This window comes from Choloepus didactylus, chromosome 4 (assembly GCF_015220235.1).
Source record: "Choloepus didactylus isolate mChoDid1 chromosome 4, mChoDid1.pri, whole genome shotgun sequence".
Lineage (NCBI taxonomy): Eukaryota > Metazoa > Chordata > Mammalia > Pilosa > Megalonychidae > Choloepus > Choloepus didactylus.
The window spans coordinates 64,083,266-64,109,916 of NC_051310.1; the positions used below are offsets into that span (position 1 = coordinate 64,083,266).

The 26,651-nt window shown below is 37.2% G+C and overlaps 1 protein-coding gene across 1 annotated transcript; it reads right to left on the reverse strand.

Annotated features, from left to right (window-relative positions):
* Positions 1–260: 260 nt before the first annotated feature.
* On the reverse strand, positions 261–26,651 carry LOC119532662 (zinc finger protein 705A-like). Its single transcript, XM_037835051.1, has 8 exons — positions 25,438–26,651; positions 14,501–14,666; positions 13,365–13,450; positions 11,289–11,415; positions 10,467–10,559; positions 9,875–9,957; positions 8,906–9,431; positions 261–451 (listed from the first exon to the last, which is right to left on the reverse strand). The coding sequence occupies exons 3-8, from the start codon at positions 13,374–13,376 to the stop codon at positions 261–263; spliced, it is 1,032 nt and encodes a 343-aa protein (XP_037690979.1). The 5' UTR covers positions 13,377–13,450; positions 14,501–14,666; positions 25,438–26,651.

The window sequence follows — 26,651 nt, forward strand, 5'->3', positions numbered from 1 at the left end:
CTTGCTTTCAGGACCTTCTCCTTCTCTTCAACATTTGACAATCTGATTAGTATATGCCTCAGAGTGGTTCTATTTGGATTTATTGTATTTGGAGATTGTTGGGCTTCTTCTTTGTATATTTATGTCTTTTGTAAGGTGGGAAGAGTTCCCAATTTTATCCTCAAATCCTCCTCCAAGCATTTTACTTTTCTCTTCTCCTTCTGGGACAACAATTATTGTATTTGTGGACTCCATTTCTGTCCAAGCATATTTTTCTGGGGTTAACCATATGTTACTGGGGTCATGGGGGCTTCTAAGGGTGGAGATCCTGGAGGAATGGTGTCAGGAATCTCAGGAAATGAGGTGACTGTGGTACTCAGCAAAGTCCCAGGGGTTACTCCAGAGGTGGCCTCTTCCATAGTGGTTGGAGTCAAGTCCCCAAGTGGATAATCACCTCCTGGGGAGGCAGAATCTATAGGAGAGTAAACCATCACAGTCAGTAACCTCCAAAGGGGTGTTTTTACTACTTGGTTTTGGCAAAGATTTTCACATATCTTTATGTCATCAGCAAGCTTGTCAAGGGTTGGAAACTTTGTGAAGTGCAGCAAGAGTGGGATATGTGTGACAGTAACCACCTTGTGATGAGAGCAATTTTCTGTTCTTTACTGTAATTTGTCAGACTCTTACTCCTGCTCTTCCCTGGATGGTGTACAGTATTTCTCTCATTTTTGGAGATTCAAAATAGCTGTTTCAGACAGGTTCTACTTGTATAATATTTGTTATGCTGGAAGAACTGAGTCTTAGTGCTTGCTCTTCTGCTTCTCACTACCCACTTTTCACATGCATCTATTTTTGATCCAGAAATTTATCTCTTACATGCTCAAGAAAAATGAGTGTCTAGGTCCACCAACTCAAGTATAGCAATTTTAAAGGAAATTTGTTTTTCACAATAGCTAAAACATGGTAATAAACACAATGTCAAATACTAGGGGATTGAATATCTACAATATGGGCAATAAATCTGGTGGAACACTCCTAGCAAAACAAATCACCCCCAGCCAAAAATTATATATATATATATATATATATATATATATATGTCAACTACAAAAGAATACATACTATATGATTCTATTTATATGGACATTGAGTAGTCATAATAGTCAGTGTCTGACATCAAAAATGGATATGTATGAAAGTATTAAACAAAGAAATATATATTCAGACAAACTAAAGCAGAGAAAGTTCATGGAAAACAGCTGGATGGTACAAAAATGTTAACAGATGGTTTGCAGGCTGAGGGAAATCATTCCAGATGGATACACTGGATGCAGCAAGGAATGAAGAACAAAGTGTAAATATGTGGGTTCAGGAAGTCAAGAAAATATAACTTACTAAAGTGAACACAACCCTTAAGTTGTAGATCCTGCCTAGAAACATAGGCTGTTTGGCTCTAGAGGCAGCCAGATTAACCACAATTATTTGCCATCCTCTGTATGGGGGTGCTGAGGGAAGGGAAGTCCTCTGTGGGAAAGTTTGAATAGAATGAAACAAAATTATTCTTAAGTACTCAGAACTGTGACAGTGACAGCAATCATGACATTTATTTTTATATAAATAATCTAAATGCATATTTAAAAACAATCACCCTTAAAATAAATCTAGGGCCACGTGGAACAAAATCTGGTTATTTATTTGGATAATTGTTCATATGAGTGATCTGTCAATTAATGATGGAAACAAGATAGAATGTAATAAGTTGAAGATCAATTTTGAAATCTCTAGGGTAATATCTAAAATTATTGAGATAAGATTTTATAACTGAAAATCTAATACAAGGTAAAAAAGGAAAAATACACTTTATCAACTCAATAGAAGAAATATTGAACACAGAAAAGGTGGGACAAATAGCAAACCAAAAGCATGAGAGTAGACAGAAATTCAACATGTGCCACTAATGACACTAAATTTAAATGAATGGAATGACCTAATTATAACACAAAATTTGTCAATTGGAATGAGAAAGTAAAATAAGGAACTGTAAGCTCTTGATAAGTAATAATACTTAAAATAAGCAGAAAAATATATATCAAAAATAAAATTTTAAAGAAGATGGCAAAATATATAATGTAAAACAAGCCACCCCCCAAAAACAGTCATTAAAGCAAATGGCTGAATTCTAGTAAAAAAATGTAGACCAGATGCAGGGAGTATATCTCCATAAAAAGAGATTTTTCTTCATGATAAGAAAGTTGATTTAATAGGAAGATTTAACAATAACAAATTTGTATGCACTTATGACATAACTGGAAATATACTGCAAGAAATGACATATCATGGAGGAGAATTCTTAAAATTCCAATATCATAGTTGGGGATATGAATAAAATCTAATTATTATACACAACACTTGAATAACACAATGGGATAATTTGTCTTAAATAGGACATACAGATTACTACTCTGTGAGTACAAAATTTTTTTCAAGTACATTTTTGGCATATATCCAAATAGTCCATTTACTAAGCCAAAAATCAACATGCTCCAGTTAAAATCATAATGACTATGTTGTCTGAGCATAGCTAAACTAAATTAGAAATCAATAACAGAAATGTAATTGGATTTCTAAGAATCATGGAAGATATTTGCTTTCCTAGAGCCATCTCAAGGGAATTAGCTATTTGAAATTACAACAGTGCTCTATTTTTATGCCAAGGTTTACATACCAAGGGTTTTTCTCTAGTGCCATTTCTTCCCTACATTGTAAACTAAAACTGAACAAAGATGGCCTGGTTATAAAACAGAATGATTACTGCTATGGTCTTAATCATCTCAGATTCCCACTTGCCCATGCCTGCACCTAAAACATCACTGGATCCTTACCAGAAACCCTGCCTTTCCTCTCCGGTGTAAGAGAAGACAGTATTAACTTGTGTTTGATGTTACTGTTTTCTTCTTTTCCTCCTCTTTACCCCCTCCATGAATCACTCCAACTGTCTCCTGCTCTGCTATTTTTTAATAAAATTGGAATAGAAAATACTGATAGGGATGTTACTTACACAATGAGACCAAGCCAATGTATTATTATATTATTCATTGAATTGAAATACTCAGTCTCAGCAGTTTTAAGCAGAATTGATAATTGTTAATGAAAGTTCAGAGTGATTGGATTACAGTACCTAGTGGAACTGATGTCAGCAAAACTGGGGGGCTCCTCTTGCTGCCCAAAGTTTCAATATGAAGAATACTAATTTAAATATTTAAATACATTTAATTTTGTTTGGCTCCATTTATCTTAAAAATTGCATATTTTATTGTCATTGCTATTTAATTAATAATACCACAAATATTTGCCTGTTATCTTCTCTTTGCTAACCTCTATGTTACATATTCAGGAAGTACAAAGTAAATAAGTGAATCCTTGTCATTAAAATAAGATATATACATAAGCCCCTTATACTTCAGGTGTAATTCTAGGGATTTCTCATAGCATGTTTTGAAAGAAAATATAAGCATTTTTCTGCAATTCATACACACAGCTTCTAGCCCATTCTGTGCATAATTCAACCCTAAATATTTTGAAATATTGCCTTAACTTTAAGCATACTGTTTTAAATGGATATGTGGATTAAAAACATAAATGGAAAATTATGCCAAAAATTCTTTATATTGAAAAATCATTCTTTACCTATGTATTAAAATAAATGATATTTTCTTTTATATTTTTGGGATGGGATCACCTGTGCAGTATTCTAGTTACCCCTGGAAAACTTTGCTGTGCAGAGATCCTCCTGCCACTTGGCAATCTGCAAGTAAAGAAATGATCTAAGTTTTAAAATCTGTATACAAATCATTTCAGAACACTTTATAATATCATAATCTTTTTAAAAGAAAATACCATTATCAAATGCAGTGCCCTGGATTTTCCTCTCACATCTTTTGTGTGTTTAAAAACAATAGTACTATGGGTTTAGGATGGAAGAAATTAAGTGCTGAAGGTATCACATAATTGCTTTTGTCTGTGATTGCTTTTTTCCTACAGATTTATTTTTCCTCAACAGACACCTGTGCCAATTTGAATTTATTACGTCCCCCCAAATGTCATTATCTTTGATGTAAACTTGTGTGGACAGACCTATCAGTGTTAATTAGGTTGTAATTCTTTGAGTGTTTCCATGGAGATGTGCCCCACCCATCTGTGGGTGATGACTGTGATTGGATAAATTTCATGGAGGTGTGGGCCTACCCATTCAGGGTGGGTGTGAATTAAATTACTGGAGCATGATTTAAGATCAGACAGAACGAGCAAGCTAGTACCACCAAGAGGGACACTGAAAAATGCACAGAAGCTGAGCAAGTAGCTGCAGATTAGAGACAATTTGAAGACAGCCATTGAAAGCAGACTTCTGCTCCAGAGAAGCTAAGAAGACAAACACCCCAGGTGCAACTGAGAGTGGTATTTTTGAGGAACTGCAGCCTAGAGAGGAACATCCTGGGAGAAAGCCATTTTGAAACCAGAACTTTGGAGCAGGTGCCAGTCACATGCCTTTCCAGCTAACAAGGTTTTCTGGGCACCATTGGCCATCCTCCAGTGAAGGTACCCGATTGTTGATGACTTACCTTGGACACTTTATGGCCTTAAGGCTGTAAGATTGTAACCAAATAAACCCCCATTAGAAAAGCCAATCCATTTCTGGTGTTTTGCATTCCAGCAGAATTAGCAAACTAGAACAGATTTTGGTACCAGGAGTAGGGTGCTGGTGCTGCTGTGTTTGAAAATACTAGACATGTTGGAACAGACTTTTAAATGGATAAGGGGAAGATTCTGGAAGAATTATGAGAAGCTTGATAGAAAAGGCCTAAATGGCTTTGAAGAGATTGTGGAAATATGGACTCTAAAGGCACTTCTGAGGAGGCCTTGAACAGAAACAATGAATGTGTTTTTGCAAACTGGAAGAAAGGTGTTTTAAAGTGGCAGAGAATTTGGCAAAATAGAGTGCTGGTGTCATATGGAAGGAATAATTTGAAAGCAACAACCTGGAACACTTAGCTGAGATCTCCAGACTGCATGTGGAGGACTGTACCCTGGCTTCTCCTTGCACCTTATAGTAAAATGCAAGTGGAGAGAGATAAACTTAGAACTGAACTCTTGGGTTCAAAGAAACCAGAAGCTGATGGCTTAGAAAATTACATGCCTCCAGGGGGTGGAATCCCAGAAGCTACAGCCCAATGTGAGGATGTAACCAAACATGGAATCCAGCCACCATTTAAGTACAAGCCAAGATTGGAGATGGAATTATCCAGAAAGGATTTGTGGAAAGTCCTATTGTCTGATGGCTTTGACCCTTGTGTGCTTCATGTGAAGCCAATAGAATTTTTGCAAGGTCTTTATAGACAGAGACATTGCTGGTCTGGACTGGAGGAGACAGACAAGGAACATATTGAAGGAAGAATTTCTTCAAAGTCAGAGCCATGGAGTTTGAGGTCTGGAGTCAAGAGATCTTGGGCTGGGATAGTGGAGTGGCCCACATGCATGGAAAGAGTGAGTTTGCCCTGGAGGTCAAGGGTGGGCATTCAGCCTCAATGCTCTGGAAGAGTTTTGTCACCCAGGTCCCAAAGAGGGTAGAGCACATTCCCAGGGAATTGGGGAGAGCCTGGCTGCCACCTGACTGTTCTGAAGGGGTGGAGTTTGTGCCCTGGAAATGGAAGGGTGTCTGAGTGCTGCCCTGATGTTTGAAGGTGGGGCCAAGAAGGTGGTCTCCCCAATGTGTGGATATGTTGAATGTGTGGATATTTGGAGAACCCACCCCAGCATTTGGAGAGGAAAGGGCTGTCAAAAGGCCCTTAGGAATCCCACTGTCTCAAACCCCAAGGATGCAACATTGTTCTGTTAATGATTCTTAGACTTTGAAATCCAATGGGGTTTGTCCTGGGGCTTTGGGAACTGTTTTGGTCCCTTAAACCCTGTTTTCCCTACTATTTCTCCTTATGGTAATGGGAACATTTATCCTATGAATGTCCCTCCTTTGTATATTGGGAGCACATAACTTGTTCTAAGTTCATAGATCCACAGCTGAAGGAGAATTAAGCCTTAGGACTGACCATGCCTATAATTGATTTTGTTGGTACCTTATTGTTAACTGAAATGATTTAAGTTTTTGTGATATTGCTGTGGGATGAATTATTTTGTGTATGGAAAGATAATGTAATTTTGGGGTCCAGGGGGTGGAATGTGCCTGTTTGAATGTACTATGTCCCCCAAAATGCCATTATCTTTGATGAAATCTTGTGTGGGCAGACCTATGGGTGTTAATTATATTGTAATTCTTTGAGTGTTTCCATGGAGATGTGCCCTACTCAACTGTGGGTGATGAATATAAATGGATAATTTCCATGGAGGTGTTGGCCTGCCAATTCAGGGTGGGTCTTAATTAAATTACTGAAGAACTATATAAGATCAGACATAAGTAGCAAGCTAGTACAGCCAAGAGGGACACTTTGAAGAATGCACAGAAGCTGAGAGAGTAGCTGCAGATGAGAGACAGTTTGAAGACAGCCATTGAAAGCAGATTCTTGCTCTAGAGAAGTTAAGACAGGACAAACACCCCAAAAGCAACTGAGAGTGACATTTTTGAGGAACTGCAGCCTAGAGAGGAACATCCTGGGAGGAAGCCATTTTGAAACCAGAACTTTGGAGCAGATGCCAGCCAAGTGCCTTACCAGCTAACAGAGGTTTTCCAGACACTTCCAGTGAAGGTACCTGATTGATGATGACTTACCTTGGACACTTCATGGCCTTAAGACTGTAACTTTGTAACCAAATAAATCCACTTTATAAGAGCCAATCCATTTCTGGTATTTGAATTCTGGCAGCATTGGTGAACCAGAACAGACCCCATGGCTGGGAAATGTCATTGGGCAAGTCATGCCCAGAACTGCCCAAACACCCATCATTTCAGCCCCCTTAGAAAGTGTCCCTTCATTGCCATTGCCTGACCCACCCCCCTGAAGATAATGGCATCACAGTTTTAATGCATGGCATGAGCAAATGCCTGATCAGGATTGTGGGGATTTTCCATTCCCATATCCCCAAATACCCCAGGACTTACAACCTTATTAATCTAAGATTTAATTTTACTTACATTTTAAGTTGAAAGACCAGTAAAAACATTTAAAAGGGAACATGTATTACCAGAAATGAATCCCAAGTTATCTGTTATTTATCTATGTTGTTTATTATTGCTCTGTACATACTTGTTAACAGTACATAAGAATTATGACAGATCATCTTTGGTTGTACATTTGTCAGTTAACATTTAAAGATATTTTGTGATTTAACCTAGTCATCATAATTATGTTTAGAGTTGTATCAAAAAATAGAAGTTGAAAATTAGAATTTTCAGCCAGTTTTTACCTCATAAATATGTGCATGTGCTAATCTGTTGAAAAGAACTCTGATTTCCCTGCCTACAACTCATTACAAAAGTCTGCATGCAGCAGTTCCAGACCACCTCACAGTCCTGCATTTTAATTTATTTTTCATTAATATGTCAAAAGGAAAAACTCTGAATTCATGTCTGAATTTTGTTGTAAAGCATTCTTGATAGTTATTTTTCCCATTCTGATATTCCTGGTATGAACTCTAGCTGAACACTTTTTCACCTTGATTTTAGTGTTGACATTTCCTCAGTATGAAAAATTTAACATTGATGGATAAATTGAAAACACCAAAGAATTTTCTTCATTCTATATCTACATAGAATGTATTATACAATGTGAAACTTCACATGTATTCTACACATTGCTTTGTAATTTCTCACATTTTTTCATTGAGTAGCCATGCCATCAAATATTATATCTTGTTCTCCTAGAATATTCTCCTCCTAGTAAGGATATTTTTGTCCATTTTTATGGTTTAGGGGTTATTCCTACTCTGAGCTATACTTGTATCCTGAAGGATGGAGCTAAGCTGAAATTTAATATAGGAAATCACAGACTTTGAGTTCATACTAAAATAGTAAAATCATGTTATTATTTGCATTTACACATTTATTACATTGAGAGATATTTATTAAACTCCTGTGTGAAATATTTTATTTTAAATGTTAGAGCTGTGGCTAAGGACTCTTCCATAAGCAAAACATATTTAATGAGTTCTCTGACGTCCAATAGCAGAATAATGTCTAAAGGTTTTCCTACTTAGATGGGAGAAATGTTTTCTCCCCAGTGTTAATTACCTTATGTCATCTGAGACAATCAGTGAAGCATTTCCCATATACTAGTTTCTTCTCACTGTGAGTTCATGTAACCTAAGTTTACCACATAAATGGAAGGGTTTCCCACATGTCAGCCTTATAGTTTCTCCCCAGTGTGAGTTCTCTCATGTTGCCTCAGTTTTCCATGTGGATGGAAGCATTTCCCACATGGATGGCCAACTTATGGTTTCTCCCCAGTGTGAGTTTTCTCATGTTGCCTAAGTTTATCATATACATAGAAGGATTTCCTGCATAGATGGTGGACATGTAGTTGCTCTGCAGTGTGAATTCTTTCATGTCGCCTAAGGCTACCACATTGACTGAAGGATTTACCACATAGATTGCAGACATTGGGTTTCTCCCCAGTGTGAATTCTTTCATGTCGCCTAAGGTTACCACCATGACTGAAGGATTTCCCACATATATTGCAGATATTGGGTTTCTCTCCAGTGTGAATTCTTTCATGTTGCCTAAGGGTACCACAACGACTGAAGGATTTCCCACATATATGGCAGATATTCGGTTTCTCTCCAGTGTGAATTCTTTCATGTTGTCTAAGGGTACCACAATGCCTGAAAGATTTCCCACATGTATTGCAGACATTGGGTTTCTCCCCAGTATGAATTCTTTCATGTTGCCTAAGGTTACCACAATGACTGAAGGATTTCCCACATATTTTGCAGATATTGGGATTCTCTCCAGTGTGAATTCTTTCATGTTCTCTAAGGGTACCACATTGACTGAAGAATTTTCCACACACACTGCAGACATATGGTTTCTCCCCAGTGTGAATTCTTTCATGTCGCCTAAGGTTACCACAACGATTGAAGGATTTCCCACATACATTGCAGATATTGGGTTTTTCCCCAGTGTGAATTCTTTCATGTTGTCTGAGGGTAGAACTACCAGTGGAGTCTTTCCCACGTAGATGGTAGCCATATGGCTCTTCTCCAGTGTGTATTTTCTCAAGTTTTCTAAGGCCAGAACTACTTTTGAAGACTTTTCCACATAGATGACAGTTATATGACTTACATCCAGTTTGAATTTTCTTACTTTGACCAGTGAATGAATGACAATTGAGAACTCTTTGAAATTGTTTGTTTACATTGGGTTTCTTTCCCATGTCAGTCATTGTGGAGTGAGTGAAATATTCTCCCAAATCATTACTTTCAAGGGGATCCTCTTCAGTGTGAAAAATCTGCTGGTATAAATGAAAAAAGACACTGTTAATGATGTGTCCACATATATTTATTAACATAATTCTCTAGTCTAATCATTCAGAGTCTCCAGCTATCCTTCATTATAATAGTTCCATGTACACAGGGTACTACATTCTTATATGCACAGATTTTCTCTTTTGTATCATCTCAACTGCAGAGATATCTAATTAATTTTGAAAACTTCATTATGTTTCAAAGAATAGGTATATGAACTATGTTTATGCAATTGTCCTTTTATAAGACTACAGGTTATGGTTTTTAGCTCAGGTTAATTTTTTGCTTAACTGAAACTATCCACAACTTTTTGATGGGAGAGTAAATAATACCATCTGTAATTACTCAGGTGATTGTGATGATCTCCTAAATTATTCAATCCTATCTCTCTAATTGGGAGACAAATGCTCACAATCATGAAACTTACCTTTGTCTGGTTGGTAGATGTGTTCTTCTTAGAGATATGATGCATGGTTATCATTTCTTCTTTTTTATGGCCATTTTCCCTGCCTGCAACAATTTTGAAAGCATTATAGAGTGGCATAAGCAGAATGAAATATTTGAAAACCCTCAATTATCATGTGATTATTTTTCAAATATTGTCATTTAGATTGGATAACAATGTAAAATTAAGGTGTACTTTAGGAGGTAGAAACACTTCTGGAAATTGACAAAAAATTTTCAGCATTAAAGTAAAGGAAAATAAGAAGATAAGAAGATGGGATATTCAGTGGTAAAGAGAGGGAAAATCCTCAAACAGGAGGACCAGAACACAGGCCATTATGTGAAAGTTTAACTCCTGTAAGTACACAAATATCCTTTCCCTAAGCAAAAAACAATCACAGATGGATTCTTGAATTGAAAAAATCACAAATTTGAGGAGATTTTCCCCCAAATTCATAGCATATATTTCAGAGATACAACTTCATTCAGGAAATCTTCTGTTGATACTTCTAAGGACCTGCTCATTCAGTGACAATGACCCTCCTCATAGTGAAGTACAGAGTCTTGGAGCTCACCTGGACTCTGTACTTGGAGATATCTTAATCCTTCTCTCCACAGTTCTCCTTGTTCTGACTGTGAAAACACTTCTGATATGCAGACCTGACACCCTATTTATGAGAAATAGAAGCATAGATTTTGAGATTTATAGTGATATAAGTTCATGATCATCAAGTCCAGGACAGACTATGAGGAACAGAAGGTAAGATCTTATGAACAGCACAAGGAAGTATAACTTAAATACAGTAGATTGAAAATCCTTTTCCTGCAAATGATGATTCTTGACCTTCAGTCAAAAACACTAAGGACATATTGATGCCCATGCCTAAATTCCTGGACTACAGTATCTTCAATATTTTCATACCAGGAGAAATTAGGATTACAAAATGGTTGAAGTATATTTTATAAAATCATCCAATAAACATAAGCTCAACCAAAACAATCTATGTTCTATGTGGAAAATAGTATGCCTTCCATGTGCCAGAACTTCACTACAGTCCCTAGTGGATAATAATTATCTAGAGAATACTTATTTTGTCCATAGAAATAAAATTATTGCATTCTATTAATGTTGGAGATTGAACAGCAAGAAAGACCTGAAATTTTAGAGTGGAAAATCACATGCCACTGGTGGGACACATAAGACATAGGGAATAAACAAAAACACCAAGTTTCTTTTAAGTACCCATAAGAGCTATGAAAGAATCACAGTAGAGATCAGTGTGGCACATGGGGCCATTGTTTAGATACTTGAACAACTTAATGCTAGATTAAATAGATGGATGGATGGATGAATAGATAGAAAGCTGTATATAGATAGAATATTTTGAGAAACTCACCCATGAACACCAGATGATTGATATTCTCCAGCATAACATCTCTGAACATCTTTCTCTGGTTCATGTCCAGCATGGCCCACTCTTCCTTGGTAAAGCTGATAGCTACATCACTGAAGGTCACTGATTCCTAAAATGACATAGGTATTTTGCTTCAGTCAATGCCATCCCTATCAATAACCAGAGTACATTGGGTGAAATGAGAGCCATGAAGAAGGGTAGTGGTTGTGTACAAAATGCTCAAACTGTGTTTGGGATTCCAGTTAGATCATTCTTACTGCTTACCCAGCATCTATCAGATACACTCACAGAGACATATACACTCTGAATACATAAAACTTCACCATAAGGCAATATTGCATAACAGGTGGAATGATATAACCTGAAAATTTGCCAAAAAATCTGAAAATAATAACTTCCAGATGGTGATCATAAAATTTTCTCTCAAGAATTCATAACTAAATCTCTTTCATCAAATACAAGTAAATCCACAGACTCATCATAAGGTATATTTTGTGTTATGCCTCAGAATCCCTTCTCATTTTGGCCAAGACACTTGCCTCAACACTAACCTTTGGGCTAGCTAAGAATTTTCCATCCTTGAAGACATAACTCCCCAGGTTTCAAACCTAAATCTTTGGGTCCCTTTTGCTCAGCTATGTGCTGCCCACACAGAACCTGGGCTGTTCATGTTTCTTACTGGCTTCACATGGCAACCCTCTCTCCCTAGGGTTTTGGAGAAATGAACTACTTTTTCATGTATTATTCTTGCACTCCCCGATTATGTAATATCTGATGTGCACTAAGATATAAATTTAAAATCCAACTCCACCAACTTGAGGCATCTACAATGACCTCAGTTTCTCTGTCTAGGAAATGGTTTAGCAAAATCCAACAAGTTTTGAAAAGTCCAATGAGCTGATAATACATATGTAACCAATACCTGTTAAGTAAAAGTGATAAATCTATTATTCATTAAAATGGAAGATATAACTGAAGAGCATACATAATTCTGCAGAATTGTACAGTCTTTATATAGAACTTCAGAACAGTATTATTCCTCTTTCAGTATTCCTTTTTCACCTCTAAAAACTCAGGATTTTATTATGAGATGTGAGGGTAAGCTGTTTAGTAGGAAAAACCAGGGCCCCCGGAGACTACTATTCTAAAGGACAGTCCTAGGGTGACTCTTCCTATGGTAGGAGTCCTCCCATACTCAATAATTACCTGGACCTCCAAACTGGAGCTTACATTGTGTCTCTTGTATACTCATCTTGATTCTATTCAGTGACAAACAGACTAGTTATTTGTTTTGTTCTCTTGATAGTTCTTCAAATATTTTCACTGGTCCTAAAATTTTACTATACATACAATACTCCTCCTGTGTGTACAGCTTAAAATAAGGAAACAATATTACCTGTCCATTGCTTCCACTTACAAAGTTGTACACGTTTTTTAAAAGAGAGAAAATGGTTAACTGGGGACAAGATGGTAATGAGAATTTCAAACATCTTTTCAAAATGTGAAAATATTCTCTCAAAACTGTAAGAAGTATTGGACAAAATAAATACATTCCTTTTCATTGTCTTTACTGTCCTCTTTCTTGTGCTTTCCTGAACATGGCATAGACCTGACCCCAGCATTCAAAACACTGGACTCACTGAGCTCACCTGATGAAACATCTGCCTCCCTATTGGACTAAGTTGTGCAATTTCTCATCTCTATCCCTTATGTTCACCAAAATCCTAAGCACAGCACTACCACTAAAATAGTGAATGAGTGAATTACTTCCACACTGAGGCCATAGGATGCATGAAGAAAATAAATCCTCTCATATCTCTTCTGTGAATATGCAGCTTTAATAGAGGCTGGACAAATTAGTGTAGATGGTGTAGAGAAGATTATTTCTTACCCACTCCCTCACCCACCATAATTATAGCAGAGTCCTGGGTATACACAAGTGGATCTCAAATATGTGAGTATCCCATGAGTGTACTTAGAATGTGACAGACCAGTACAGGAAATCTGCATATCTTAGAAAGAGTTAAATCTAAGTAGAAATAGTGATTCCCTACTCACCACTGGTTCCATTGTCAGTAGTTCTGTCACCAACTATCTTCCTTTGGGTTTTCACTCTCAGACAGTCCAAGCACTAAACATCCAAGCTGAGGACAGAGCAAGAATCCATGAGAATCAAAACTTGTCTTATCACATATACCCAGTCCTTCACCTGGAAATAACCCCTCCAGTTCAACAAGAGAAACATGAAGTCTACTCTAAGAGAAAGAGGGGAAGGCCCTCATCTCCTAAACTCACATATAAGAAGGCTATGGATTATGTTGCTAATAATGAAAATGTGACTATAGATATCTTATAAATAACATAAAAATCATTGTGTTTCATGTGTTATTTATCCCATGGTGCTCAAAGCCTTTCAATCTCTCCATGATTCAAAAATAGGTACCTCACTTGAAGAGTTAGGCTGCTTTGCATCTACCCAGCATCTAGAACCAATTACAGCTTCTTAACTCAGCTACAAATGAACTCCCTTAGGCATTTGGTAGCCATGCAGCCAGTAGTTCAAGACTAGGAATCCCTGAAGTGGGTAAAAGTGCAGACTGTCATCTGGAGGTGTAAGCATACATTTTGGAGGGAGAGTGCATCTCATTCTGGGCACTGGGAGGCACATTTAAGAAATCCCAAATGAAAATAGTGTCATCATGGCAGCTGCTGATGATTTGAAACTCATCAAACAGAAGCTGAAACACAAGACCAGAATGTTCCACCAACATGCACAAATACAAAGTGCTTGCTGGTCTGCAGGGGTTGAGAGCGGCTTGCAAGTTCCAAACTTTAATTTCCCCATCATAGGCCCTGCTGACAATCTTCTTGTTATCATAGTGGATGTAGTGGACCAATTCTTCATGTCCCTCTAGAACTCTTAAACAGGTGCCACATTCAATATCCCATAACCTAATGGTATTATCTGATGATCCACTAACAACTAGCTGATCCCTGTACAGGAGGTAGGCAATGCCTCACTTGTGCCCATTCAGAGTACAAATTTACAGGTACTCAAGCCTCACAGTTTGATGGTTCTGTCACCAGAGGAACACATGATTTACTTATCATTAAAGACTACCACATTGACAGTAGTGCAGTGGCCAACCAGGACATGGCATAAAGTGGTATCAGTGGCAGAAGCCATGTCCCACCTGGTGATGGAGTTGTCCTTGGAACAAGTCACCATGAGTCCATTGCTAAAGTGTAGCTGCAATACAGCCTCATTGTGGTGGGTCAGTGTATTCAGAACTTCACCTGTGTTCACATCCCAGATTCTTTAGAGACTGAAGAGCCAGTTACAATGACATGTTCATCATACTGGAGACAAAGGACAGTGTCACATTAACACTTTCAAACATTCCAAGCTGGTTTTATCCCAAATCTTAATAGAATTATCTCATAGGCCACTGATAATTTTTCATCACCATACTATAAACAGTAGACAGCTTTACTATTTTCAGAGTGGCACTGAATCCTCTGCAAGTTGTGCCATCCACACCACCAATTAGATTTTATAGTCTCTATATCCTGGGTAATCTTTGGGTATAATGACCTACAAAATGAATTGGTAGGGCCATCTGTGAGTCTGTTTTTAAACAGGTACTGATTCCACCTTCTTTTATTTGAAAGTCCCTTCCATAGAGGATCTGTGAATAAAATTCATTCAATCATCTTCTTCCAAAGCATTCCTTCTGAGATCACTCATTGCCATTCTTTACAAACAAGCTCTGCTGCACACAGAGACTTGGAATTTAGGTAGGAAAGAATGTTTTCTGCTATGTGATCTAAGCCCTGCTCTGGTAAAGCAGTAATAAAGTATTGCTGCAACATGGGCTTCAGGTAAGAGTTAATATGCCCATGCTGACAGTGACATATTCATGAATTAAAATGTTCCACAAATTCCACTTGATCTGATTCAGAGCACTGGTCAAAATTTTTAACAAACAAATCTCTTTTCTTTTTGATAGTTTCCATCTGATGACCTCTTTCTGGAGATGATCACAGATGATGTTCCATTAATTATCTGGAAAATATTTTGTACTTCAGATCCACTAATCCAGAATGAATGGGTATATTCCCTTTCAGACTAGTCTGAGAAAAGACAGCAGTCAAGCATCTTCCAAGATTCTGTTTATGGTATCCAGCTTTGTTCAACAAAATGCCAAAAATACACTTTGGCAACATGAGCTCAATTGTCTTGTCCTCATTCACTGAGTCAGGCTCAATGGTGCTCCCAGCAGCCCTGCCTCACTCTCCCCACACAGCAGTGAATGGCTCTGGTGGATGAGGTGATAGCAGAGGCAGCAGAGCCTAAAGTTTTCTTTAAAATCAATGAGGGAAAAAATGATAATCTGTAACAGAAAAATGGGGTAATGATATAAAAAAAGAATGGAAAAAATACAAATGGAAATAAATGTTTTATTAATGAAATAAATGCAAATTAAAATAGTAAAAAAATAGGTATCTAACGCATACTGCATGTGGATTTTGGTCTTCTCATGCACATAAATATTGTGCAAATTCTCAGATTTATGTATTTTTCATTTATGCTCTAGCATAGGTCCTCCAAGACCTATCCATGCCCTCTGGACCCTCACTCCATTCCTGTTCTATCCTTACCTGGCCTTTTGTATGCACTTGCTGTAAGTAACCTTGGTTCAACTCCTTGGGGTTCTGGAAAGACCACTCTCTCAACTCCCTTGACACTGATTTTCAGAGCTTTCCCTAGTGGCTTTGTATACTGTGCAAGATTGAAACTGTTTTGGACCCCAGAATAGCCACAGTCTTTAATCCAGTCTTGTTGGGTGAGATTTTTTATTGTTTTTTTTCCCCTGGAGGTGTGACCACATCCATTCAGGGTAGGTCTTAATTAGATCGCCAGAGTCCTTCAGATAGCTGAGATCCCACACAGACCCAGAAACTTGAGTTGTTCAAGAAGCAAATAAATGTGTATTTGAAGATGCTAAAATGAGAGATGAAGCATAGAGTTTGTACCAAAGATGCTACAATGGCTATGCAGTTGTAGACAGGGTAACTTGTGAAGTGAAAGAAGGTAGCCAATTGCCCAATAAGTGGTCAGCTCAAACTTGTGAGTTGTATGTACTAAATCAAGCCCTCAAATTATTAGAGGGAAAAGATGGTACAATCTACACCAACTCTAAGTATGCCTGTGGGGTAGTTCACAACTTTGGAAAGATCTGGGAAGACAGGGGATTAATCAACAGCAAAGGAAAAGAAATGGTTCATGGGGAGTTGGTGAAATAAGTATTAACCAATATACTCTTACCTATAGAAATGTCAGTGGTGCATATAAACAGACATTAGAAGGGCCCTACTTTTGAGGCAGAAGGCAATAGGTTAGCTGAAGAGAAGGCTAAGGAGGCCTCTTTCTGTCTCCCTTTAAAACTAATGGTCCTGATACCCTCTATCCCTGAAGAGTTTGGGGTCCCTACTTTCTCTGCCAAAGAAGCAAAAGAGCTGGAACAGTTAAGAGCAACCTTAAGTGATCAGGGGAAATGGTTCCTCCCAGATGGTAGGCAAATGTTGAATAAACAAATAATGAGGGAGGTATTAGCAGTCTTACACCAGGGGAGTCATTGCGGGGTACAAGCTATGTGTGATTTAGTACTTAGACAATTTGGATGTGTAGGCCTTCATACATTTGCTAAACAAATATGTGAATGGTGCATAATTTGTCAGAAGATTAATAAAAACATCTTGAGAAAACAGGTACACGAGGGAAGAGAGCTGGGCCTCTGACCATTCCAGAGAATTCATGTTGATTACACTGAAATGCCACAATACATCATTTAAAGTATATTTTGGTAATTGTAGACCACCTCATCAGATGGGTGGAAGCCTACCTTTTATCCTCAACTACAGAATTGGGAACTTCTAAAGTTATCCTTGAACAAATCATTCTCCATTATGGGTAAGAGTTACCCTGGATCAAGTGCTTACCTATAGCTCTACTAAGAATCAGGACTGACCCAAGAAAAGAACTGGGAATTTCCCCTTATGAAATGCTTTTTGGTTTGCCTTTCCACAGGACTGGAGAGCTCCCCTCCCTAGACATGAAGGATCATTTCCTTAAGAATTTTATACTGGCCTTGTCTTCTACTCTATCATCTCTCAGACACTGTGGATTGCTGGCTCAGACCCCACCTCTTGAATTTGCTGCCCATCAATGTCAGCCCAGCAGCTGGGTTCTGATCCAGTCATGGAGAGAATCCAAACCTCAACCAATCTGGGAGGGACTCTATCAAGACTTGCTGATGACTGAGATGGCAGTCCAAACAGCAGAAAGAGGCTGGACTCATTGAACATGAGTAAAGGGAACAGTGCCTAAACCAGATGATAAGTATCCGGCAACTCAACCCAAATCCTGGAGAGTGACTCCCACCTCAGATCCCCTAAGAATCACTCTAAAAAGACAATAGTTGAAAGAACATACTAGAAGGGAGGAAGGGCTGGATTAATCCTTGTGTTTTCATTGTGCTCTCTGTATAGTTTAATCATTGAATTGCTTGTACTGATCATAATGTTCCATATTCAAGGAGTAACAGGTTCTGCTAAAGTGGTTATAAGTATAGTCAAAGGCATAGAGTCCCAAACTGTACAATTTGACATCTGTCAAGTAATTAGCTGTAGAAATCTAAAACATCAGTGACAACTGATGGAGGAATGTAAGCATTTATGTAAGCAGACTGTTCAAATAGAGAGCAAGATTGTTGGGGGGGGGCACATTTGAGAGTATAATTTATGAGTCACCTGACCCCTGTTACTTTTGGAACACTATCTGGTGGACAACACAGTATAAGGGATGGGTCTCATCCAGGTTGGAGGGAAAACCATTAAGGGAAACTTGGCTGGAGTCTAACTCTCCAGTTCAAATTGGTCCCAAGATCATTAGAATACTTAAGGCCAGAGACTTAAAGCAGACCATAAAAATAGAGACAGGCTATGGAAATACAAATGCCTGCACAGAATGGGTCAAATATATCATCCAGAGTCCAAACAGAAGTTACTGTTATGCTTGTACAAGCAGCCAACCCACTGCTCAGATTGTGCCCTTACCCTTGGGGATGAAAAACCATGAAAAGGAGTTTAAATGTATAACACTCCTCTTTCAAAATGCTACTTCTGGTGAAAGTTGCAGCATGTTGCCCTCCCTTTTCCCTCCAGTCCAGAAGGGAAGTGTCAAGGCCATACCAGCTTCTCACCTTGGTCCCAGAAACCACTCTGCCTGTCTCTACAGATGGGAAGAAGGGCTCCAGGATCTTGGTATCATGGCTTTGTGTACACAAGTGTGGAATGTGAGCAAGGATAGTACTGGCAACTTCTCCAGCCTAACTACACCCTGAGCAAACCTCTGGTGGTACTGCAGGAAGGGTGTCCTCCAGCCAACACTACCTGAAAAGTGGGGAGGAACCTGTGCTCTGGTTCAACTGGCTGTCTCATTCACCCTGGCATATGAAAGTAAAGAAAAAGTACCAACCCAAGGCAAAGGAGAAAAGACAAATGTACAAAATATTTCGGGCTCCTTCAATGAAAGAACTTATGTAGATAGTATAGGGGTTCCCTGGGAAGTTCCTAATGAATTTAAAGCTAGAAATCAAGTAGCTGCAGGATTTGAATTGTTCTTATTCTGGTGAGTTATCATTAAAAAAAATGTGGATCAGCTAAGGTTTATCAACTATACCAGGGATGTCATTAAGGGAACAGCAGAACAGTTAAATGCCACAGCCAAATGGCATGGGAAAATAGAATGGCCCTAGACATGATGCTAGCTGAGAAAAAGAGGTGTCTGTGCTATAGTTGGGGGAAGTTGTTGCACATTCATCCCCAATAATACAGCAGCCAATGGAACTATCACCAAAGCTGTACAAGGCTTAACAGCCTTATTTCAGGAACTAGCAAAAAATTCTGGCATTAACAACCCACTCACAGAATGGTAGACAAATTGGTTCAGGAAATGGAAAGGAATTGCTATGTCTATTTTAACTTTCTGTATCATGTAAGCTGGAATATTTGCAGCAGCTGGTGCTACATCATCCTATGTGCCTAGAGGCTACTTCAGAGACACATCAAAAACACCCTAATCAAGAATATCAGCAGAATAATCTGTACCTCCCTTAAGAAGAAAGATTCCTATGATGAGGAATGTGAAAAAGCTCTTAGCAAATTTTAGAAACTAAAATGTGAAAATTAAAAAGGTTAAAAAAAAAAAATGAGGAGGGAATCTGCAAGAAAGGGTTAAGTTTAGTTTTTCACATAAAGGCAGCATGGAATAGGGGAAATGGTGGCAGAACCAGCTTAAACAGGCCTTGTGGTAAATGGAAGAGAGAGAGAGCCATGATATAAGCCTAGAATCTGCACCAACTCCTTATACGGAAAAATAACAAGGGTTTCTGGAATGTAAAGGGATTAGTTAATGAAGTCAATATGTCTAATATATAAATTAAGAGTAAACAAAAGGAAGTAAATCCTTGTCCCTTAAAATGAGGATGAAAAACCCCAACACTCAAAGACTTGAGAAAGTAAGCCTTATGATGGCTAATTCAACAGCAACAATATCTAAACTTTCTGACTTAAATGAGTATCTGTTTCTTGATGGATTACATATAATAAATGACCATGTGGTGACTCTCTTGGAAACCAACACGAAGGACACTCAGCATATAGATGAATTAACTACAGCCATGTTGATACTATCTTATACACAAAATTTCAGAATACCCTCCACAGAAGGGAGAATTGACTGAAGAATATTAAGTGGAACATGGATTAATGAAGGTCTTAATATTCCTCATCATGGCATGCAAATAGATAAGTGAATGTCATGCAACAATATATATGATATAAAGAAAACTTACACATCTCCAGTTAAAAGTATCTTGGAAATAGGGATTTTATCAAATAATTCTACCTAACAAAGTGTTCTATACTAACTGGCAAGTATTAAACACTGGACATTTAGTAAAAACAGGAACTCAGCTTACTTTAACAAAGACACATAAACTTTATAAACATGTTAGTCAATAATATTTTGAGTTACATTCTTTAGAGCCTAAAAGATGTGAACAAAGAGATAAGCTTATTTGTGAAGAAATTAATCCACATCAAACTTGTGGCAATAAAACTGGAAGAAAATGTCCAATAATTGGAAAAGCAGTTTCATCTCCTTACTTAGAATTTATTCCTTTAAAGAATGGCAGTTATGTAGTCCTGTCATATGCTGTAGACTGTAATATACCTCCATATCAATCCTCAATTTTCACTATCAATGATACAGTAACATGCTTTGAAAAAATATTAAAGAAACATTTGCCTAAAGAACAAACTGTTGTTTTGGGTAACTTTCATATACCAAAAATACAACTGAGGTTACCACACCTGGTTGGAATCTTAGCTAAGCTGAAGAAGATTGAAGTCAAAGCAAGTGATACATGGGCTAGCATTGAAGAGCAGACAGAAGATACAAAGTCTGACCTTCTCAGACTGGAAATACATAAAGGGGACACTCCAGAGTGTATCAGGCAATGAGGAGAAGCACTGGAGGATGTCTGGCCTGCTGCTGCCTCAGCTACTAAAACAATTGCCAACTTTGTGAGTTCTGCTACCAAAGGCTTCTTTGGTGGAATAATTGATGCATTAACTTATACTAAGCCCATAGTCATCCTAATAATTATTACCATACTTATAGTATTGATTTTCAAGATTCTGAAATGGCTTCCAAATTCTGAGAAAAAGAAGGAACAGTAAGTGACAATGGAGAGAGACAAGGCAAAACTGCTGTTTTACAGCATCTTCATAAAATCTTACTACAAGGCATTTGTAGTGAAGGTAAGTAGAAACTTCAATCTGCTCTATTAACTCTGTACACTCTCATACTGCTAGGAATGTAATGGATAATTTTGACATTATCTTTCTGTAGCTAAGACTAACAAACTTAGCCTGAAATATATGTGTAAAATATGTGCAGAAAAGTTCCTGTATAGAAAATACTAATTTTATGATACTGATCCAAATTCTGAGTGCTTTCTTCCAATAGAAACAGAATATAGCATCCATATTACAATTCAAGAGTTAATGTACACTTTGCCTTACCATCACCTTTTCCTTCTAGTAAGAGCCATAGGAGATAAAAGAACAGCCACCTTCTCTCTCCAGCTAAGCCAACTTGAAAGGTGAAATCACTGCCCTCCCCTCTATGTGGGATCAGACACCCAGGGAAGTGAATCTCCCTAGCAACATGGAATATGACTTCCAGGGAGGAATGTAGTCCCAGCATCGTGGGATGGAGAACATCTTCTTGACCAAAAGGGGGATGTGAAAGGAAATGAAATAAGCTTCAATGGCAGAGAGATTCCAAAAGGAGTCAAGAGGTCACTTCTGGTGGGCACTCTCACGCACAATATAGACAACCCTTTTTAGGTTCTAATGAATTGGGATAGCTGGTGGTAGATATCTGAAACTATCAAATTACAACCCAGAACCCATGAATCTTGAAGACAATTGTATAAAAATGTAGCTTATGAGGGGTGATAATGGGATTGGGAAAGCCATAAGAACCACACTCCCCTTTGTCTAGTTTATGGATGGATGAGTAGAAAAATGGGGGAAGGAAACAAACAAAAGCAGCCAGTGTTCTTTTTTACTTTAATTGCTCTTTTTCACTTTAATTATTATTCTTGCTATTTTTGTGCGTGTGGTAATGAAGGTGTCAGGGATTGTTTTTGCTGATGAATGTACAACTATGTAATGGCACTGTGAACAATTGAATGTATGATTTGTTTTGCATGACTGCGTGGTATGTGAATATATTTCAATAAAATGAATAGTAGAAAAATACATGTGGTTACTAAAGTAACTCAGGAAATACAGTATCAACAGGACCAAAAGATTTCAGTCCTGTCCTTTTAGAAGCTGTTACATTTCCCAGTGCATTCACAGTGCAACTATTTTGACTAAAGCCTCAAAAAAAATAAAAATAAAAATAAATAGTAATGATAAATCATGGTTTTGAACTCATAATGTATAAACATGTAATTTGTGACAAGAACTAATTAAAGGTGGGGGGACAGAGGCTTATAAGATCTTGGTTTATGTGTACTATTGAAGTTAGGTTGGCATCAGAGCAAATGACATTGTTATAGATATAGGATGTTAAATTCAAGCACCATAGTAATTAAAAGGAAAATACCAGAGAATATACAAGCTCAGAGACAGAAATTAGAGTACAAGTCACCAGAGGTAGGGGACACAGGGATTGGGAAGTTAAATGCATAATGGGTGCAGGGTTTCTGTTTGGAGAGATGGGGAAGTTTAGCAATGTAAGGTGATGAGGGTACAGCAATATTGTGAATGTCATTAATCCCATGCTTGGGAGTGGATCTACATATACTCTTTATAGGTATGATTTAATTCACTAAAAACAAAACCTTCTAAATGCAAGGTGATATCGAGGATTGGATCCTGGAACAGGAAAAGGGCATTAATGAGAAGACTGGTAAAAACTGAATGAAGTCTGGGGTTTAATAATAATATACTAATGTTTATCTCTTAGTTTTGACAAATGTTCCATAGTTTTATGTAAGATGTTAAAATCAAGGGAAATGGAATTATGGGTAAATGAAAACTGTTTATCTTTGCAATGTTTCTGTAAATATAAAATTATTCCAAAATAAAAAGTTTATTAAAAGCATAAAAAAAAAAAAAGAACAGCCAACCAGGCACAGAGCTTTGCAAATGAGCATGACTGGCACCTGATATCGAGCATATATATTCCAGCAACAACTCTGTTTTCACTGATGAGCAAGGTGCCATGTCTGCTGAGCATTCTTATCTGCCAGAACACCCATGCAGCCAGGAAGGAGATCCTGTACCCATCACCATGGAGAAGATCTTCCATGATGATGATCACAATAACCTTCAACTCATCAGGACTTGGGGATGTGGTTATGATTTTGAGTCCACATGGAACTCTGATTTATCTTTGCTGTAAAAACACCACTTGGTGTGGTGGAAAGCTTAAATGTAATCCTAAACAATGTTTTGCTCTATACTATAATTACTGGTTTTGGGACTTCCCCAAAGAGGGTAACAAAGTAATTATATGACATTTAGACTTTAATTAAATTTGAATTAAACAAGCCAGTAATAGAATACTGTAAATATCCTTTAGATTTTAATCCAGGTATAAGAATTCTACTGTCAGAACATATGGATAATGCATGTAAGCCTATAGTTTGAATAAATGAACTACTGACCCTAATTGAATACATCCTACCCATGGGTATGGCCAATTTCTGAAAGGGCAAGAATTTCAGAAAGCAATGTTGATTGGCACTTATGGAATGAACACTGGAGAATGAGGAAAGCCAGATGTTAATGAAAATAATGATGGAATGAGTTATATAGAATTTGGAGAGAGAAATCAGTGGGAGAGGGTATCACAGGATCTAAGAAATTTGATAATAAGAATGCTGATTCCTTCTATCCATGCTGCTCTCATATGTTACCTGATATTTTCTGTCCTGATAGTAAAGAACCAGTTATTACTCATGATATAGAAGCATATTTAACAGAACTATTACCTAAGAACACTCAAGTACAATTTCCAAATGACAAAAAGTGGAAAGGTCTTCCTACATTAACTGGGACAGATGATTCATATCCTTCAAGTCCCATATTAGAACTTGAAGGAGAAGCTAAATAGTTAAAAAACCTGTGAATATTTTCAAGAAAGCAGAAAGGCCATCTCAACCTTCTTACATATAGATAACATGTAATCACCTAGTCCTCTGTGAACACAGGATGCAGCTGAATCTGTTACTTTAACATAAATAAGTCATAAATAATGTAGCAAGGTTAAGTACAGTCCTAATCAAATATATTTTTCTCAGTATGATGAAATGGCTAAATAATCATAGAAGGAAATGAAAAAACTATATTAATAAGTTAGAAACAAGTAACAGTAATCTCTTTTCCAATTTTTAGTTTTTATGCAAATAAAAGTATATTATATTGTGCTTACAGAAATCATAGCTTAAATAGTAAAATTATTATCAGTAGAGGTTTATAGGCATTCAAGGCTAAGTCTCTGATAATGTGGATACCCCCCTTTGATCTTGATACTCATGGATCAAGATGCTTCAAATGAGATATTCATGTTCTTGAAGCATCATTTAATGTAAAAATAGAATATAACTTAAAGTTACTCTAAATCAAGATGCTATAAATTGTAACTCAAACAAAAAGGAGCTCTCTCTACTCTCAAAACCAGCTGTGTCTGGAGGAGTGGGGCTCCCTCTCTTGGTAATGTATCAATTAATTTTTACATTGTAATTTTTTTTCTTTTAGCTTAAGTACCCCTTTAGTAAAAATGTGTTAAAGGTGAATTCTTTTCTTAAGTGCTCTTTATTTTTAAACTATTGCCTGTCCCTATACACTTAATTGAGTGGGAGGTAACTTGATGAAACCCAAACCTATTAAATCAGGACCTCATTAGGCTCAGGCCTTTTCTAATGGAGATCATAGGCATGAGGTGAAAAGAAATGAACCCCTGACACTAGACAGAGACACAGATTACTGAGCAGAATTAGAAGCCAGAGGTAGAGACACAGGAGGACAGATTGCCATGTGACATGGTTCAGGGGCTGAGTTATATCTGTGAGTCATCACCAGGACTCTACAGACATCAGAGAAGGCAAGGCCTGCCAATATCTTGCTTTTGGACTGCTAGCTTCCAAAGCTGCCAAAAAAATTGTTGGTGAAGCCAACCAGTCTGTGGTATTTATTATAGCAGCTTGGCAAACTAACACAGCATTTATTACTCTGTATGGTAGCATTTTTATATGAACTCAACTTCTTCAATGGATTAATGAGTTTAGGGACCCTTGTTCAGTGAGGCATTGTCCTCAGAGTATAAGGTATAATGAAGAGCACTGTGCAGTGAATAAAATAGGCAATGAAATACTTCTGAAGAAATGTCTGAAATGTAATCATAAGATGCTTTCTAAAACAGTGATAGACAGGGAATTAGTGAGATTTTAGATGCATTAATATTCCAGTATCAAATTTTTACCTGAGCTTCTTCTCCCACTAGAAATCCCTTCTTTACATGTCAGAAATTCCAAAGTTGTAAACATATATTTTCTAGAGTCCAGTATACTTATTACGTGGTTTGATGCACATCAGTATCATACTTATGGGAATAACAACAGTCAAAGCTTAAGCTTAACCTAAAACACAGAAGAAAGTGTGAGACATTACATTCTTATATTTTTCTCCTATTTCCAGTTATTCCCCAAACATTGAAACATTGAATCCACAACCTGTGCCTATTCTCCCATCTTTAGCCAATCCTGGTTGGAATATGATTGCACTGAATTCTTCCTTACCTTTAGGCGAATTTATGAACCTCCTTTAACATCAGTTTCCTCATCTATCTAATAAGATTATTAAAAAAATAAATTATATTTTCTATGTAAACACAGCAGAGTGACTGGAATATAAAAAGAATCCAAGGAACATAAGCTAAACCACAAAATAGGACCACTTAGCTGTGGATACACAGTAATTATTTATTTTCTCCTATTTATTCTCTGAATCATCCCCTTAAATCTTTTTTCTCCTTTTTTATCTGAATCCTATTACTTTTTCATTTGTTTTATGAGAGAAATAGTAGATTTACAGAAAAGCTCATGCATACAGTTGTTCCCACATACCACCTATTATTTAAATTACACATTACTGAGGTATATCTATTACAATTCATGAAAGAACCTTTTATAATTGTACTATTAACAATTGTCTATCATTTGTATTAAGGTTCACTGTGCTGTATTGTCCTCTTTATTTTTAAATGTTTGTTCTAGTAACACATATAAACCTAAACATCCCCCTTTTAACCACATCCAACTGTAACATTCATTGCTGTTGATAGTATTCTCTATGTGCTATCACAACCACCATCCATTACTAAACCTTTCCATCAACCCAAATAGAGACTAGTTCCAATAAGTCACCTCCTGTCTCTTCCTCCTAATCTCTCTCTCTAGTTTTCTCTCTCTACTTCTAATGAATACACTTGCCTGCTTTACTCTGAAGCAAAATTTTCATAAACTCTGGGAAAATGGCTGGAGTTTGGGAGGAGCCTGGGATTTACATCTATAAAAACAAAACTGGTGATGCTTTAGTACTTGGAGCATCATAAAACTGTTAAATGCTACAAATATTCTAGTTTGTGTCCATCTGTTAAATGAACAAATAAATGAAAATTAAAAATCAATATTCATA

What these genes read in the sequence shown, in the direction of transcription:
- LOC119532662 (XM_037835051.1), bottom strand. An exon ending in CAATCATCTGGTGTTCATGG is followed by an intron (nt 10,560 to 11,288) that starts GTGAGTTTCTCA and finishes TCTCATAAATAG; the next exon opens with GGTGTCAGGTCTGCATATCA. An exon ending in TCCCAATATCTGCAAAATAT is followed by an intron (nt 452 to 8,905) that starts GTGGGAAATCCT and finishes ACTCTCCTATAG; the next exon opens with ATTCTGCCTCCCCAGGAGGT.